The 19,994-nt window shown below is 41.1% G+C and overlaps 1 protein-coding gene across 1 annotated transcript in view; it reads right to left on the reverse strand.

Moving 5' to 3' along the window:
• Nucleotides 1-19,994, reverse strand: part of PUS10 (pseudouridine synthase 10) — a 176,750-nt gene that overhangs the window by 153,602 nt on the left and 3,154 nt on the right. Inside the window, exons 2-4 of the mRNA XM_082251355.1 lie at nucleotides 16,432-16,567; nucleotides 9,395-9,610; nucleotides 5,447-5,533 (exon numbers count right to left, since the gene is read on the reverse strand). Coding sequence (XP_082107481.1) covers nucleotides 5,447-5,533; nucleotides 9,395-9,610; nucleotides 16,432-16,557 — 429 coding nt within the window. The 5' untranslated portion in view covers nucleotides 16,558-16,567. The remainder of the gene's footprint in view (nucleotides 1-5,446; nucleotides 5,534-9,394; nucleotides 9,611-16,431; nucleotides 16,568-19,994) is intronic.

Consider the following 19,994-nt stretch of genomic DNA (forward strand, 5'->3'; position numbering starts at 1 on the left):
GTACGCAAATTAAATTTATATCATATTTTCCACACAAATAGAGCATTATTTTGGTTGTATTGGTTGCTCATCATTGGGTTTCTTTTTCTTAATATATAAAAAAACATATCCAATAAAACAATTAAAAAAAAGTAAAAACGTTTTTTTTTTTTTTAATTTAGGCCAAAATATATTCTGCTACATGTCTTTGATTAAAAAAAAAAAATAAAAAATCCCAATACGTGTATATTGTTTGGTTTGTGTTATAGCCTCTACAAACTATGGTATATGTACTGGAATTGGAATTGATCAGCGACTTATGTTGGGACTGTGATAGTGTTGCGCCCAATTTGGCGCTAACAGACCCTTGCTGGGAGGTGCACCAACTGACACGGACGTCGCTAGTGACACTAATGCTGTGATCAGATATAATACTGTACACTGTATTAATGACACTGGGAAGGGGTTACCATTAAGGGGCAATCAAGGGGTTTAATGGCCTAAAATCTGTACCGTGTGTACTATGTGCTGCTTTTACTAACAAATCTAGCTGTTTTTGAAACAGCCAGATCACCGATCCGTGTACAGAGCCCCTGTGTGTTTGTGTGCTGTGACTGGATTCAGCAGGTCTCAGCCAAAAATCATTGGCTGGGACCTGCTGCCAAAATCCTGCTATAGCCAGTGAAAGCGCAGGTTAGCATGGGGCACCCCTAACCCAGTACAGGCTGGATGATGAACATGTGCATGATCGATCAAGCCTGTCTGGGCCGCCTGCAGTAAAAGTACTGTGGGCAAGCGGGAACTGGTTAAAGGTATGTCTAGTAAACTTGTGACTTAAAGAATTTGTTACCCCAACATTTCATATTCCTGATATGTGCCTGCTGTACCATGTACTTGTATGAAGAAGTCTCCTGTTCTTTTTGTAATGCTTTATGTGATCCTGCCAGTCCCTCTGCTTTCCTATTAAAAACTGACCACAGTAAGTAGTCGAGCACACCGTGGTCAGTTCTCTAGGTGTGCTGGGAACTCCACCTGCTCTCCTCCAATGATCAAACCTGTTCTGACATGCCCCCCCGCTGCACAGCCATTCCCTGGGAAGCTCAGTGTGCTACTGCTTTACCTCCCCCCAGCTCTTATGCAGGTGAGAACAGAGGAAATGTGATCACTTATAAAAAAGGGAAAAACGGTATTCATAATATATTTTTATATCTATACAAAAATGTTTTGCCTTTCATTTCTATTTTAAAGGGAATAGTTTGCTTTACAAGGGGATCGTTTACAATCATTTTAACATTAAAAAGTTGAACCTCACACAGGAGCTGCTCAGCATTTACATTTTTCAACTGGCTATTGATGTAGTGCACTAAGCATCCCAGCTTGCTTTTTGTCAGTAAATTAGTGACCTGAAAACCCCTGCTTGGGAAGCAAAAAAGCAATTTTTAAACAAGCTCCCTAAAGGCAAAAATTACTGGTGTAAAATACATGCTAATACTTTGAGGTTACGAACAGCCACCAAACTTTGAAAGTTAGAATTTGATTGGTGAAACAACTGAGTAGTATTGCTTTGTTCCCAGTGGCAGGGCCGTTTGAAGGAATTTGGGGGCCCCAAGGAAAATGGACATGGAGGCCCCCCTGCACACACGCAAAGCCTACAGGAACCACAGCATAGCCATACAGTTTAAGTTCACCCACACTTTATATAAATAAAAAATGAGTACAGTGCAAATACTGCTTGAAAAAATATTTGAAATTTGAACATTTTCAACAATTGAACACCGGGCGCCGCGTGACATCATGCCGCTCCTCCGCTGTGCGCCTGCCCGCCGGCCTGTCACAGGCCGCCTGTGTGTTGTGAGGCCGGACTGTGTGTGTGAGGCGCGGCGTGCGGCCGCAGCGTTTGTGTTTTGGGTTTTTGGGATGTCCGTGTCTTGGGTCTTGGGGCCCCAGGCAATTGCTTGTTTTGCCTGCCTTGATGCGACAGGCCTGCCCAATGGCATCCATCAATCAATTTCTCCAGGTCTCCTGAAATTCACAAATACCTATCCCCAGGAGATCCAATTCCAAGTGAGATCATCTCGCCCTTTTTTGTTTTTCTTTCCCTTCTCCTTCATTCTAAAATGATGCGGTAACAAGTTAGATGTCTGAGCTTGCAACTATATTATCAACAGGTGCAACCTTCCAGCAATTCGATATCGACAATACATACCAATGCATGCTGCCTACCATCCCTACTCTTTACATATCAGGTCCAATGATTAGATTGGCAGTAGTTTGAGAAACATATCTTGAAGAGTAATTTAAAACATCTTCTTCTCCTAATGTTATCTATCTATAGCTCAATCAAACATAGTATAATCTTCTGTGTTTTTTAACCAACCTAAGTTTTAATATCAACAATATTTCTGATGGATCACAAACAAGAACCATATACAGGTCCTTCTCAAAAAATTAGCATATTGTGATAAAGTTCATTATTTTCTGTAATGTACTGATAAACATTAAACTTTCATATATTTTAGATTCATTACACACAACTGAAGTAGTGCAAGCCTTTTTTTTGTTTTAATATTGATGATTTTGGCATACAGCTCATGAAAAACCAAAATTCCTATCTCAAAAAATTAGCATATCATGAAAAGGTTCTCTAAACGAGCTATTAAGCTAATCATCTGAATCAACTAATTAACTCTAAACACCTGCAAAAGAATCCTGAGGCTTTTAAAAACTCCCAGCCTGGTTCATTACTCAAAACCGCAATCATGGGTAAGACTGCCGACCTGACTGCTGTCCAGAAGGCCATCATTGACACCCTCAAGCAAGAGGGTAAGACACAGAAAGAAATTTCTGAACGAATAGGCTATTCCCAGAGTGCTGTATCAAGGCACCTCAGTGGGAAGTCTGTGGGAAGGAAAAAGTGTGGCAGAAAACGCTGCACAACGAGAAGAGGTGACCGGACCCTGAGGAAGATTGTGGAGAAGCACCGATTCCAGACCTTGGGGGACCTGCGGAAGCAGTGGACTGAGTCTGGAGTAGAAACATCTAGAGCCACCGTGTACAGGCGTGTGCAGGAAATGGGCTACAGGTGCCGCATTCCCCAGGTCAAGCCACTTTTGAACCAGAAACAGCGGCAGAAGCGCCTGACCTGGGCTACAGAGAAGCAGCACTGGACTGTTACTCAGTAGTCCAAAGTACTTTTTTCGGATGAAAGCAAATTTTGCATGTCATTCGGAAATCAAGGTGCCAGAGTCTGGAGGAAGACTGGGGAGAGGGAAATGCCAAAATGCCTGAAGTCCAGTGTCAAGTACCCACAGTCAGTGATGGTCTGGGGTGCCATGTCAGCTGCTGGTGTTGGTCCACTGTGTTTTATTAAGGGCAGGGTCAATGCAGCTAGCTATCAGGAGATTTTGGAGCACTTCATGCTTCCATCTGCTGAAAAGCTTTATGGAGATGAAGATTTCATTTTTCAGCACAACCTGGCACCTGCTCACAGTGCCAGAACCACTGGTAAATGGTTTACTGACCATGGTATTACTGTGCTCAATTGGCCTGCCAACTCTCCTGACCTGAACCCCATAGAGAATCTGTGGGATGTTGTGAAGAGAAAGTTGAGAGACGCAAGTCCCAACACTCTGGATGAGCTCAAGGCCGCTATCGAAGCATCCTGGGCCTCCATAACACCTCAGCAGTGCCACAGGCTAAATGCCTCCATGCCACGCCGCATTGAAGCAGTCATTTCTGCAAAAGGATTCCCGACCAAGTATTGAGTGCATAACTGAACATAATTATTTGAAGGTTGACTTTTTCTGTATTAAAAACACTTTTTTTTATTGGTCGGATGAAATATGCTAATTTTTTGAGATAGGAATTTTGGGTTTTCATGAGCTGTATGCCAAAATCATCAATATTAAAACAATAAAAGGCTTGCACTACTTCAGTTGTGTGTAATGAATCTAAAATATATGAAAGTCTAATGTTTATCAGTACATTACAGAAAATAATGAACTTTATCACAATATGCTAATTTTTTGAGAAGGACCTGTATATAAAACCAAGGAGCACGGCCCTCTGATTCCTACTGTATTAAAGTATTGTATTTGTACTGTCTACCCTCAAGTTGTAAAGCGCTGCGTAAACTGTCGGCGCTATATAAATCCTATATAATAATAATTATAATAAATCTTAATGAACTTTCTAAATTTACCACAGCTGTTGCGTTTGCTGGACTACATTAGTAGATCACAGACCCACTTCATGTCTGAAAGTGATGTTCAGTTGTGTCTTAAAGTTGTTGTAATCCCTTACATATGCCTAGTGAAGTAACTGCCATCAGGTGATACACAGGGATGAAACAAATCCTCCTACATAAATTGCACCCGTTTATCTGCAGTCTCCTCTTCTCAACATCTATTTAATGTGCAGAAATTATAAAGCTTGTCTGAGCTATCAGAAAACAGGGGCAGGGAGCTGAAATTACACACTGCAGAGCTCCCCGAGGACAGCCCTGAGAGGAAGGGAAGGGACACAAGCCCCCCTTCACACAGCAACAGAGATGAGGATGTTAATCGCATCTCGTGGATCTCCCTTCCTGTCACCTTTTTTCTCTTGGTGTCAGGAAAACTTATCAGAAGTGACTCATGCTAATAGCAGAGGAATGAACAAGAAACAGAAATGACACTTAGTGCTCTAGATTGAGACAAGTACACACTATAAAAAGGGACATACTTATACCTGAGGTTTACAACCACTTTAAACTGTAACGGTCATTCAGATACTGCACTGGAAGCTACTTTGTGGACTAAAACATTTTTAATCTTGTGAAGCAGCAAGTTTCCTTGATAGGAAGCTCCACAAAGAATTTGATTTTACATTTTCAGCAAACCCCCCCCCCCCCGACCCCCTGCTACCCGAATCAACCACTGCAGCCCCCCAAAATTCCTGTGGAGATTTTTAACATGCCCAGGAGGCACAGGGGAGCGGTTAGAGATACTGGGTTTTAACAAGCACCAAAATGTATTTTAAAATCCTCTTTCTGGCCACAAGAAACATGATGGTATATATAATATAATAAACTTCATGTGTAAACCACTAAAGTAAAGCACTATATGTGATTTGCCCCCAACCCTTTTCAAGGACGCCTTACATTCTCTTGCTAAGGACCCATAAGACAAACAGTTGAAGCCAATCGGATGGCAAGGAGGAAATACAGAAAGTACTACAGTTAGACTGTTCATTCAAGAAGTCTACTGGGTATTATACATGAAGCATATAAAAAGATTTGTTCTGTCCTAAGCAACCAGAATATTTTGTCTTCAGCAGATTAGAATACTGTGATGGGTTACTATTAGTGACACCTTCACTTTCTCATCCTCGAGGTCATAAGCCAGGCTCATTAAGGCTAAAACTTGGTCATGGGAGCTTAAAGCAACACCTAATGGAAGACAGAATGGGAATGCAAAATATACTTTACCTCTCTCACTAAGAGCTGTGCTGGCAAAGACACTGAGAAAACAAAGTCTTTGAACTCATATCCCTCAGACTGGACTTTATGAAACGTCTGCATTAAAAAAAAAATAAAATCAAAAATTACTTTTATTATTTTGGAGAAGGCAACACAATCACAACATGCAACACTGGACATCTTCCATCTGTGTTACAGTTAGAGGTCTATGTAAAAAAAGGTTTTCTGAACGAATCCGCTTCACAAAGCTCCAAAGAAATTGATCTTATTCAGTTACAAAACTATGTCATAAAAACAATGTATAATTCGGTTATAAAAGTTTGTCATATGACCGTGCGTGCCATCTAGTGACCACAATTTTTTTTTTTTTTTTAAATCAAGTACCACATTATGGCCACTAGATGGTGCTAACAATCATTATTGCATAACAGAATACAAAGAAATAAAAAAAACTTTTGTGAGTTGTGCTTAAGTGTGTCACATTTGTTCAGCGAACTTTTTATACATAGACACTTTAAAGTTGATGTACATGTATTGTGGGAAATGGGAGCTGTAACACTGTGCTCTCCCTTCTGGATGTGAAAGATGTAAAATGCTATTGAACTGACAAGGACTCACTGCTCAAGGTGGTGTAATTGCCTGATGACTCACACCGGTGCATGCCCCGGCTCGCCTCCATGAAAACTTGATAAAGGAAAAGGAATTGGCAGCACTCCAGGTTGAGTCAAAATCCAGATTTATTGACTGGACATCCAAATTATGACAATCGTGACAAGGTAGACGCGTTTCACACACTGACTGTGTGCTTAATCATTAAATGATTAAGCACACAGTGTGTGAAACGCATCTACCTTGTCACAATTGTCATAATTTGGATGTCCAGTCAATAAATCTGGATTTTGACTCAACCTGGAGTGCTGCCAATTCCTTTTCCTTTGTAAAATGCTATGGTGCTGTGTAAATTAGCCTTTGGCACAGTCAGCGGAGAGCTATTACCACCTCAATTCTAAAAATTTGGGACAGGGCCATGTTTACCACGGTGAAGCATCCCCCCTTCCTTTAACAACACATTAAAAATGTCTGGGAACTGAGAAAACCAGTTGCTGGAGTTTAGGGCGAGGGATATTGTCCCATTCTTGTCTGATATAGGATTCTAACTGCTCAACAGTCCTAGGTCTTCTTTGTTGTATTTTTCGTTTCAAGATGTGCCAAATATTTTCAATTGATGAAAGGTCTGGACTGCAGGCAGGCCAATTAGGCACCTGCACTCTTCTGCTACAAAGCAATGCTGCGGTCATAGCTGCAGTATGTATGTGGTTTAGCATTGTCCTGCTGACATATGCAAGTCCTTCCCTGCACAATACGTCGTCTGGAGTGGAGCATATGCTCCCCGAATAGATCTTTTTGCATTGATGGTGCCTTTCTAGATGTGCAAGCTGTCTATCCCATACATGCTACTACACCCCCATACCATCAGAGATGTAGGCTTTTGAACTGAGCATTGATAACAAGCCGGAAGGTCCCTCTCCTCTTTAGTCCAGAAGACGCGTTGCCCATAGTTGCCAAAAAGAATGTCAAATCTAAATTTATCTGACCACAGAAAAGTTGTCTACTTTGCAACAGAGCATTTTAAATGTAGCCCAGAGAAGACAGGAGAGCTTCTGGATCATATTCAGATATGGCTTCTTCTTTGCGGATAGAGCTTTACTTTGCATTTTTCGATGGCACGACGAACTGTGTTCACAGACTTTTGCAAGTATTCCTGAGCCCATGAAGTGATATCCATCACAGAATCATGCCTGTTTTTAATGCAGTGCCTTCCCTTGCACACAGAGTTTTCTCCAGAATCTCTGAATCTTTTGATATTATGTACTGTAGATGATAATATATTTAATGTCTTTGCAAGTTTACATTGAGGAACATTATTCTGAAATTGTTAGATGCAGCTTTTCGCAGGTTTTAGCCCACGTTCACATTGGGCCGATTTGACATACAATTACACATGTCAAATTGCATGCCAAATCGGGGCCTATTGCCAGCAATGGCACAGTCCGAATCAATGTGGCGCAGCTGTAGTTTCTCCACTACTTTTGGGGACTTCAGGGGGGCAATTTCAATAGACATCTGTGCAGGAACCCGCACAAATGTCTGTCAAATCGGCCCCGAAGTTGGACTCAAATGCCGGTTTGAAATCATGTAAGTTCAAACCCGTCCTCAGTATGAACCTAGGCTTATGGTCAAAGCCTAATTAAACAAGCTGAAATTAGAAGCTGATTGGCTATCATGCACAACTGAGTGCTCCAGTTTTAGTAAATTCCCTTCTCTGATGCCCTTTTTATACCCAATCATATTACGGTTGCCAATTACCCTAATTAGTTGCCAATTGATTGTTCGAGTTCTTCCTTGTTAGTACCACTTTGCCAGCTTTTTGTTGCCCTGTTCCAACTTTTTTGAGACGTGTTGCTGCCATCAATTTCTAAACGTCCTTATTTTTCTTAAAAAATGGTACATTTTAACACAGGCCTCCAACTTTTTGGGAATTGGGGGTTGTACAATAAACTGCATACAACCATTAAAGTGTATCTAAACCCAAAAACAAAAAAGTTGATAAACTTTAGATTATCAATCCTTAGATGTGATGACTACATTCTTGGTTTTCTTTTGTCATGCTTTTTTATCTTCATTCTCACCTGGTGATTCTGCCATTAACACGCTTCCTGTTTCTGGATGGACGGGCTCACTTCTCCACTGTATCTGTGGAGGAAGTCTTGCCTATTAACCCCCCCCCGCTGGGCTTCAAATATCTCTGCCTTTTCTTATCTCCATTACACTGGGGATGGGGAGAGGAGTAGTTTACAGAAGAAAGATAGGATTTAGTTCAGCTCACAGTGGTGAAAAGTATACTGCTTTTAAGGTATAATCAACAGGTCGTTTCCGTCCTTAGCCTGAAAAATGAAAACGAATCCTGCCACCACATCAAAGAGTGGCAATCTGCAATATGTTAGTAACCCTTTAACAAAATGAATGATGATCCAGATGTGTTGACGTGTTTCAAATGCATTCAATTTTAATTTAAATTAACTTGAATTGCAAATCAACATACTTTTTAAAATAATTATTTACGCCTGTCCAATCATTGTATAGTGTTTTAAAAGGCAGCAAAATGCAAAGTTATAAGTCTGTCCTGCAAACTGGCAACCAATACTAGTAAAGACTAAAAAATAGATACAGCAAACATGTTCTTATAAGATGAGAGCTAAATAATAGGCCACATAAGGCGTTTAACCATATACTTTTGAAAACAAAAAATCCCCAACTAGAACTACTGCATCTCACGCAATATTCTAGGACAATACTTTTTAGGTTTTGTACAACTTCTACTTCCAACAGCGCTTTGGTCCTTTGGTCTGGCAGTAAGCCTTTGAGGCACCAAGTCATGCATTTAGGGAATGGAGAGGCCAAGGCCATAGTGACAATTGTGTAGGAAGGGACGGGGGTTGTTTTATAGTGGTTCTTAGGCAGTTCGTGGCCATAGTGACATTTGTGTAGGAAAGGACGGGGGTTGTTTTATAGTGGGTATTAAGCAGTGCGTGGCCATAGTGACACTTGTGTAGGAAGGGAGGGGGGGGGGGGGGGTTGTTTTACAGTGGGTATTAGGCATTGCGTGGCCATAGTGACACTTTGATAATGCTATGGTCATACCATAAGGATAATAAAGAAAATATAAAGGGATATGAGATCACCCACCTCCGAAATATACAGAAGTGCCACACTATGACACATCAAAACTTTACAGCAACCTTTATTAGCACAGAACAAAGTATTGGCTTGTAAGTACTTTTGGGTTTCATAAATACCCAACAGTTCCACATGCAGAGTTCTGCAGTTTGTATTAAAAGTAGAACTTGTGTGATAAAGTATCAATCTTTTGTAACCCCACACTCAGTGTAAAATTACCTTCTTGACAAACTCAGCATCACAGAGGTATTGCAGAATCCCCAAACACAAATTACAGGTTTCTGGAGCCGCAGAGGCACCCGCGCTCTCCATGTCTTCAGCACAACACGCATCAGAGTCATCTAGTCTAGCCTTCTTGTTTGGCGGAGCATTGTCACCGTCAGCAGCACCTCCATCGCAGGGAGTCAAGAACTTCCGCAGCGCTTCAATCAGATCCTGAAACACAGGGTTTAATTAGTGTACTAAACTTACTTGTTTTATGTAAGTGCCTGAACAGACCGTAATACCAATTTGATCATGCAGAGCAATTTGTGCCATAACTGTTCGGCATCAGAAAGGCACAGCGCATCTGTAAGGACACTAGAAATAAAAAGTTATTCACCCTGAAACCTTGGTTGTGTCCCTCATGAGGCTTAATTCACTAAGTAGTAAAGATCTATATTTGTCATAATAACTGTTATTTATACTGACATCAATTTTTTATCACTTTCATATTAAAATTTTTACACCCCATATTCAGGGTGTAACATGTAGCATGCTATGAATGCACTGGCCCGCCTCCCCCCTCCCAATCCCCGCTCTGAAAGCAGACTGGGGATCTTCTCCCTGTGTCTGCTGCCACAATTTAAAAAAAGACGTGCCCGTGCCACGTCACATATTTACCGTCCTCTATGAATGGAAAACTACAGGGTCTGACATAAGCAGCATAAATTAAGGCTTATAGTGTGAATAATTTACCCAATCTTGCCTTCACCTTTGAAGTGTCTGTCAACATAGCCAATATGGCATACAGAAGAAAAGTGCCCTGCATAGACACATTTATATATACGGGATATAATTGTAAGAATTAACTATATAGCTTTATTATTCACAATAAAAATATTGTAAATAGAGTTAAAACATCCTGGACAAGAAAAAATACCAGAACCACATCTATGCATGAAACCATGCTGACATAAAACAAAAAGAAAGCTAAGTAGGGCATTAGCACCAGTTTCCATGTAATGCCTCCCCAATCCAGTATATCCCTTTAGACCCCATGCATCCCTAGCTCAAACTCCCAGGGGTCCACACATGAGTATTTCCATACACATCATACTGTTTATATATAAAGAGACGGCGGTTTGCCATTGGTAATCCTCCTGTGTGGTGGCTATTCCAGGTGTCCGGACACGGTTTTTCTGTTTTGTGTTGTGGAGTGTCCTGTTTTTTTGTTTTATGTTAGCATGGTTTCATATGTGGTTCTGGTAATTTTTCTTGTCCGGGATCTTTTAATTCGATTTTCATGGAAAACATTTTTACTGTGAATAATAAAGCTATATAGTTAATTCTTACATCTATATCCCGCAGCAACTTTTTTCGTTAACTCAATAGCCCCCTTCTTTTTCCTGTGTCTATGCATGGCACTTTTTTTTTTCTACAAGGTCTGAGGCTGTTCGCTTGTAGTTTTCAGTGAATTACCACCGCGCTGTGAGCACTGGAGTCGTTTATTGAGTCTTCCTGTCAGATTGCATCGGCTTACTATTACAAGGTATGAGCAAGTCAATACACTGACAGATCTGCAGGAGACCTGTATGGCATCAGCGATCTGCTGATCACTGGTGCAATGCTTTCCATGCACTTAAAACAAAAAACAAATGCACATTTTTTTTACCTGCAAAAAAACATGCATTTATTTTTTCTTTGTCAAAAAGTGAACTTATCCTTTTAAGTATAACTATAGGCAAAACGTTTTTTCAGTTTTGGACAGAGCAGAGAGGTGGAACGTCTGTCAGGTTTGTATTGCTGTCTGTGCCTACTTTAGGGAGATTCGCCCTTTCTATTCGTTATGTTTACTGTTATCACATAGAGTGAAAGAAAATCCCAAAGTTTGTGTTGTCACCAGAACACAAATAGAGGGCAAATGTTCCAATGGGGACACTAGTTTTGGACACCCTAGTGACACCCTGAGAGTCTCTAACTTTGGAGGGGTTTCCTATTCACTTATGAGAAAGAAAGTGAAGGGAAACTCCCCAAAGAAACACAGATGGCAAAAAAAAAAACTGACAGGTGTTACAGGGTTAGGGCTCTGTCACATGGACGTTCCGTATGTCCGTAAATCATCCTATTTTTTTGCTTATGATATATGGACATAATGAATGTCTATGGGATTGCGGATGTCTGCGGATGACCATCCGCTGACATCCGATTTTCGTCCTTTCAGTTCTGTTCTGTTTTTTGGAACGGAAGAGAACCCTATTTTTGTTCCGTTTAAAAAACGGAAAGGACGCAAAATCGGATGTCAGCGGTGTCATCCGCTGACATCTGCAATGCCCATAGACATACATTATGTCCGTATATCATCCGCAAAAGGATGGGATGATATGCGGACATACGGACCGGATGACACAATTGTCATCCATGTCCGTAAAAAAAAAAAAAGTGCCGCAGTGGACAAAAAAACCGGAGCGGTCGTGTGAAAGAGGCCTTACTCTAAAAAAAATGAAAAAAAAAAAAACATTTTGCCCTTAGTTTTACTCTAATATTAAATGAATTACTTCATGCGGTGTCTCCTGTTTGCTAGTTTGTTTATGTGTACTCATCCTCATGTATCTGTGCCTAGTGGTTATTGCAACAACTAGCAAGAAATTATTTTTGCTACCAATTGAGCAAAAGGAATTTTCAGTGTCCGTTCGATTTATTGCAACATAAGACTGCCAGGAGTGGTACACTTTAGTTAAACATTTTAGACTGACTGCACGTTCTATATAATAAAAGGTTGGAGATTATCTCCGTCAGGTCCTCATTGTTGCAGTCCCTACACAGTAGGTGTTCTTTTTTGTTGGTGGAAAAGTGTAATGTAGCATTACAGTTCATCCACTCTGGGTCCATGTTGCTAGTCTGCTCTGCTTTTTTAAAAATTAGATCTAAGCGAACGGACACAGTGTAGGTGAAATATATCAGCCTCTCCATCTTCAGCCTCTGCATGTCTCTTGTGGTTATGAAATCGGATTTTTTTTTTTTAGGGATAATAAATCTAGGCAGTTGAATGGTGCAGGAGAGGAACAGCACAGGACAACTGGCCAAGATTGCAGGAAGTATAACTTGCTCTGCATCAGAAACTTTTGGTCATAAGGCTTTTCTGTTTATTTCATATTTAGGGTTCAGGAATAGGTGTTTGACATTCGACATGAGTTTATTCCCATTGACTTCAATAGAATACTACAGTTCAAAAGCTGTGTTTGACCTATTTAGAATTGCATTTTGAGGTGCATTTGGATTGCAGGTAAAGCGATGCACATTAATATGAAGTAAGAAGTGACTAAATGCATTGGGAGGAGTCAGTGACATATGCTCCTTGTGCTCAGAGAGACCAGGAAAGGAGGAAGAAAGGGTGCATTAGCTGGTATAGAATCATACCTTTGTGTTTTTATCCATTTTTATTATAAATACATTTTTTACACTATGGAGATTCTCTCTTTTAAATTTATTAATATGGAGTACGGGTGATAGAGCAATTCTGAGGAAACCAGAGCAGCTGACGATTTATACAAAAAGGGGGCATGGGGATAGCGGGACTTTAAATGAGGTAGGTTGCTGTTACAAATCTCCAAATGGAAATAAAGTAGTTTTAATATATTCATTTATTTTTTGCTGCACGGTAAAAATAAATCCTGCAGCAATAGTCCGTAAATAAAATAAATAAAATCTACATATTCATAGTACAAATACAGACAATCCAGGCATGGACATATAAAAGATAAGGAATTGTTTTGCTAGGCATATAACCATAATAAATAGCTATACAATAGCAGATAAAAATATCATACAACGGCTTATATATATATATCATCAAATACATAGCAGGGATATATCCAGTGGCTCAAGGGCTCTTTCATAGGTTATACATAATCCATATCCTGATAAATCTTCATATTTCATATTTAATGGCTCTACGCGTTTCGTGGGATTATCATCCACTCTTCAGGAGCTTGGTGTACATTTTCTGTAAATAAGGACTAGTTTGAATTCAACAAATCACATAAGGATAAGGAAACACACCAATAAAGTCCCTCAAAAGTTTTCAAAAATCTGAGATTCTGATACTTACATATTAAAAACACAAAAAGTCGCAGAAAAAAATTGCATCATCTCCCGTCGCTGGGTGCACTGTGTGGGTATACGCCTGATCCGGGGCTGAGGCGGGTAAACGCCAGATGGTCCAAAAAAGTGGGGGGGGGGGGGGGGGGAGGAAAGAGGAAGAGGTTTTTTTTTTTTTCCATTCTTTATTTCCATTTGGAGATTTGTAACAGCAACCTACCTCATTTAAAGTCCCGCTATCCCCATGCCCCCTTTTTGTATACAATATTAGGGATGGAGATGGTTGCTGTGATGCTTCAGATCATTTCCTATTTATTCTTTACACATGTTAATAGGGTGGAAGACACCCGACCCCTCCTTTTGATCTGTAGCATCTGGTTAACACACCTAATTTTGTCCCTGATGCATATTAATGTATACCCACTTTATCGCTTTTTAACAAACCATACTTTATATATTTTATATTTTTGTGTTTCATGCCGTCGGCCTTATAGGATTGAGATCACTGTGTGGTTGCCTATTTCCGGGGCTGCGATGCTCGGTCTGTCGCCCTGTCCTCTGCTCCCCATTTTTGGACGGAGGGCAGGGCTGTCACGCTAAGCATCGGCGTCATGTTAAGCTCAGCCTGTGATCCTTGGGTGGATCATCTGGTTTGGGCTGTTATTCCATCTCTGATCGCTGGGGGTGTTTTATGTGGTGAGTGGTTTCTAGCATTCAGCTGGATACCATGTTCACTCCTTCACCACCCCTCTATGTGACGGCCACATGGCGCTGGCGGTGATCCGCCCTTGCCCGTGGGGATATATAGCTAGGGAGTTTCTGGGCACTTTCCTTCCTGCACTGACTGCACTAGGACTATCCCTGTAGCACGGTTGCTTCTTGTTTCACATCTCTTTTGGTTTTTGGTAAGATTACCATCCTACTTGGTTTTGCACTTATACTTCATTTATGCTCTGCACCTGTTGGGGGTTTTTTTTTTTTTTCCCTTTCCTTCTACTGGGTTACTTGCTGCTTTTCATTTATGCTGCACTTGGCACAGGTATTTTCCACTTACTTTCCTTTGTCCTCTCACCTGCTTTTATCACATATAACACCAATATCTGAACGAGACTTGAAGAAATATGAACACATACATATTTAAATTTTATTCCCCTGACTAGATTACTTGGTCACTGATGTGATGAAATTACTGGTTCCTCCATTTCCTTTGTGGGATTTTTGTCTTCCTCTCCCCCCCCCCCCACACTTTTTTGGACCATCTGGCGTTTACCCGCCTCAGCCCCGGATCAGGCGTATACCCACACAGTGCACCCAGCGACGGGAGATGATGCAATTTTTTTCTGCGACTTTTTGTGTTTTTAATATGCAAGTATCAGAATCTCAGATTTTTGAAAACTTTTGAGGGACTTTATTGGTGTGTTTCCTTATCCTTATGTGATTTGTTGAATTCAAACTAGTCCTTATTTACAGAAAATGTACACCAAGCTCCAGAAGAGTGGATGATAATCCCACGAAACGCGTAGAGCCATTAAATATGAAGATTTATCAGGATATGGATTATGTATAACCTATGAAAGAGCCCTTGAGCCACTGGATATATCCCTGCTATGTATTTGATGATATATATATATAAGCCGTTGTATGATATTTTTATCTGCTATTATATATCTATTTATTATGGTTATATGCCTAGCAAAACAATTCCTTATCTTTTATATGTCCATACCTGGATTGTCTGTATTTGTACTATCAATATGTAGATTTTATTTATTTTATTTACGGACTATTGCTGCAGGATTTATTTTTACCGTGCAGCAAAAAATAAATGAATATATTGAAACTACTTTATTTCCATTTGGAGATTTGTAACAGCAACCTACCTCATTTAAAGTCCCGCTATCCCCATGCCCCCTTTTTGTATACAATATTAGGGATGGAGATGGTTGCTGTGATGCTTCAGATCATTTCCTATTTATTCTTTACACTGACGATTTATATTGGCCAAAGTGGGGGAAAATCACTGTATGACCATTTGTAATTTAAAGATCAAAAACATTTGGTTGTTTTTGAACCCAGGTAATATTTATTATTTTTTCATTGCTTATTGGTTTTATTGCTCACTGGGGTCACAGGTTTATGACTGCATTTTTTAGCACTGTGTATTATTTATTTCAATTAACCACTTGCTGACCAGTCACGTTGACTGTACTGAGGCAAAGTGGCTCAACTCCATCCAGCGACGTAGACCTACGTCGCTGGACTCCTCCCCCTGTAGGCGGCACTCGCGCGCCGCCGGAGGCGCGCTCCCACTGTTTTCAGTCACAGCAGGAGTTGGGCCAGGGGAAGAGCAGCGGCGATCGAGTTTGGAGATCCGCCTGCTTGTGTAAACAGAGCGGGCGGATCTCCTAAGTGACAAACAGTGACAGATTGCAGGGTTCAGCATAGCTGAACATCCGATCTGTCCTTGTGTCACTCAGTCACCTCCCCCCACACGTTAGTAAGCACCAGGCATACATTAACCCCTTCCCTGCCAGTGTTCAAATACCACCAAAAGAAAGCTATAAATTTCGTTTGGTTACGGCTTCGCACGACCGCACAATTGTCAGTTAAAGTCGCACAGCGCCGAAACGCAAAAAGTGGCCTGGACGTAAGACAGCAAAATCCTCCGGTGGTAAAGTGGTTAAAGCACATCAAACAAAGCTTATTCTTGTCAAATATTGCATTTGAATGCATGCATTTTAGCAGCCCTGTATTCATGTACAAGCGGCAGTGTTTGGCAAGAACATCTACCAGAGCCCATAATGAGGTTCAAGCACGGAGCCTCTCCCACGTAGTGTCCTAATCCTGCTTACTCCAAATTTACAACATATTCATATTTTTACATTTTATTAGTTATTTTTTAAAGATACTACTATTCACTTCAAGTTTATCATTTATGATTGATAAAATGTGGAGACCTTGTATGGAAGGCGGTAAGGAGTTGGGAAGTCAACACAGCAAAATCGAAGGACACATCTTGGACAGGTCCCTGAAGAGAACAAGATTTCAGCGACCGGCCTATACTTTTCTTCTATCAGAAGCATGCTTTAAAACCTGAAAAACACAATCATCATTAAATGATCAGGTTCTTACACAGCGTAACAGAGACACATAAAAATACTAATATCGCACACAATACAACAGTAAACAACCTATAGGGGGATCAGGTCATCCCAGGACATTGCAAGCTTTTTTCATCTACAGGAGGATCTTGTCTAAAAAAACCTGTCTCCCATCCATCCATCAGCAACCATGTGCTTCCATTGTGGAGACACACAAATTTGTTAGTGTTAGGATTGTAAGTAATACAGGGTGCCGTGAAGGGGCCTTGCAGCTTACACATGCGTTTGCAAATGCGTGTCAACTAAACCCCTGTTTTTTACCTACATCATGAGACAGGTCCACTTGGTTGGTTGGCAGACTGGAGGGTGAGTACATCAGACTGGGGGCTGGCTGGTTTCCATGCATATCTCTTAATCACCTAAATTTTCATTTTTTCTGATACAGGGATTGAGACGCTAAGCATTACCTGCTTGTGCCTCATTTAACCACTTTACCGCTGCTCACTGGAGCTCTACTGCGGCAAAGTGGCTCGATAACGTCTGGCGACGTAGACCTACATCGCCAGACATTCCCCTCTCTTGGCGGCGCATGCGCGCCGCCGGAATCTCGCTCCCGCTGTATTCAGTCACAGCGGGAGTCCGGCCAGGGGAGGAGCGGCGGTGATCACCGCCGCTCTTCCCCCGATCGTCGGGGAATCGAGTGTGGCGATCTGCCCGCTTGTGTAAACAAAGCGGGCGGATCTCCTAAGTGACAGGCAGGGTCAGATTGCAGGGTTCAGCATAGCTGAACCTGCGATCTGTCCCTGTGTCACTCAGTTCCCTCCCCCCACACACGTTAGTAAGCACCAGGCATACATTAACCCCTTGATCACCAAAAAATTAACCCCTTCCCTGCCAGTGTCATTTTTACAGTAACAGTGCATATTTATAGCACTGATTACTGTAGTAATGTCACTGGTACCCCCAAAAGTGTCAAAAATGTCAGTCAAGGGTCTGATCTGCCCGCCGCAATGTCGCAAAAAAAAAAAAAAAAAATAGCAGATTGCCGCCATTACTCGTTAAAAAACCACCAAAAACGACCGTAATCTTACCCTTAGTTAATAACGCAATAACTTTTGCGCAAACCAATAAAAATACGCTTATTGCGATTTTTTTTACCAAAAATATGTAGCAGAAAACAAATTGGCCTAAAATGATAAAAATTTTTGATTTTTACTTTTTTTTTGGGGGGGGGGGTTTCATATAAAAAAAAAATGAAAAATAGTTATTTTTTCAAAATTGTCGCTCTTTTTTTTGTTTAAAGCGCAAAAAGTAAAAATCGCACAGGTGATCAAATACCACCAAAAAAAAAGGCTGTTTGTGGGGAAAAAAAGGACGCAAATTTCGTTTGAGTACGGCGTTGCATGACCGCGCAATTGTCAGTTAAAGGCGCACAGTGCAGAATCGCAAAACGTGGCCCAGACATAAGACCGCAAAATCCTCCGGTGGTAAAGTGGTTAAAGTCCCAAACAGCCTACATTGTTCATTCAATGGTATCAATTTCTTCATTCTCTAGGAACTGGCTGCATACTCCCACCATATAAGGCAGGGCATTGTCGTGCACCAGGAGGAACCCAGGACCCACTACTCCAGCGTAGGGTCTGACAATGGGTCTAAGAATTTCATTCCAATACCTAATTGTCTAGCCTGTAGAGGTCTGTTCATTCCTCCATGGATATGCCTTTCCAGACCATCACTGACCCACCACCAAACCGGCCATGCTGAACAATGTTATAGGCAGCATAACATTCTCCACTGCTTCTCCAGACCCTTTCACGTCTGTCATGTGCTCAGGGTGAACCTGCTCTCATCTGTGAAAAGCACAGGGTGCCAATGGCTGACCTGCCAATTCTGGTGTTCAATGCCAAATGCCAATCGAGCTCCATGGTGTCGAGCAGTGAGCACAGAGCCCAGTAAAGGACTTTGGGCCCTCAGGCTACCCTCATGAAGTCTGTTTCTGATTGTTTGGTCAGAGACATTCACACCAGAGCCCTGCTGGAGGTAATTTTGTAGGGCTCTGGCAGTGCTCATCCTGTTCTTCCGTGCACAAAGGAACAGATACCGGTCCTGCTGATGGGTTTAAGGACTTTCGATGGCCCCGTCCAGCTCTCCTAGAATCTCCTTCATGCTCTTGAGACTGTGCTGGGAGACACAGCAAACCTTCTGGCAATGGCACGTATTGATGTGCCATTCTGGAGGATTTGGACTGCCTGTGCAACCTCTATAGGGTCCAGATATCGCCTCATGCTACCAGTAGTGACACTGACCCTAGCCAAATGCAAAACTAGTGAAAAACAGTCAGAAAAGATGAGTAGGGGAAAAAAAAAAACTGTAAGGGCTTATATTTCTCGCTTACTCTGTCTAAAATGAAAAAAAAAAAAAAAAAGTTTGCCTTTAGTTCTATTTTAGAGCCAAATTGTCGCCTAACACAAAAAAAAACAGCACAGAGGACATAACTTACTGTCGGTGTCCCTTGTGCCCATTACGCTCCTTTTAGTAGAAATCCTCCCCTGTCCATGCCCCAAGCACCCCAGTAAAATTGCCAGTGCACTGGGGGTTAAAGTGTAACTAAAGGCAAATCTATTTCTTTTTTGGATAGAGTAAGGGAGGTTAGAACCCCTGTCAGTTTGTATTTTGCCATCTGTGTCCCATTGGGGGAGGAGATCACCCTTTACTTTCTGTACCATAGCCAAAACATGAAGTGAGAGGAAATCCCTCCAAACTGAGGGAATCCCAGTGTGTCACCAGTACAAGTGTCCCTATTAGAAGATTTCCCCTCTATTCCTGTTCTGTCAACCCAAAATTTGGCATCTTCTTTTACTTTCACTTTTGGTGATAATGGTAAACAGGACAAATCAGAGGGCAAATCTCTTTACCACTTTAGCCCCGGAAGATTTACCCCCTTCATGTCCAGGCCATGTTTTGCGATACGGCACTGCGTTATTTTAACGGACAATTGTGCAGTTGTTTGGTGCTGTACCCAAAAACCATGCATGTCCTTTTTTCCCCACAAATATAGCTTTTCTTTGGTGGTATTTGATCACCTCTGCGGTTTTTTCTTTTTTTTGTGCCATAAACAATAAAAGACCAACAATTTTGGGAAAAAAAAAATATTTTTTACTTTCTGCTATAAAACTAATCTATTAAAAAAATTTTTTTTTCAATTAAGGCCAATATGTATTCTGCTACATATTATTGGTAAAAAAAAAAAAATCCCAAAAAGTGTATATTGATAGGTTTGCGCGTCTACAAGTTATGGGATATATTTATGGATTTTTTCTTTTTTTTTTAATATTAGTAATAGAGGCGATTAGCAATTTATAGCAGGACTGGGATATTGCGGCGGACAAATCGGACACTAATGCCCCATACACACGTGC

This window comes from Pelophylax lessonae, assembly GCF_965119305.1.
Source record: "Pelophylax lessonae genome assembly, chromosome: 3".
In the NCBI taxonomy this organism is placed as follows: domain Eukaryota; kingdom Metazoa; phylum Chordata; class Amphibia; order Anura; family Ranidae; genus Pelophylax; species Pelophylax lessonae.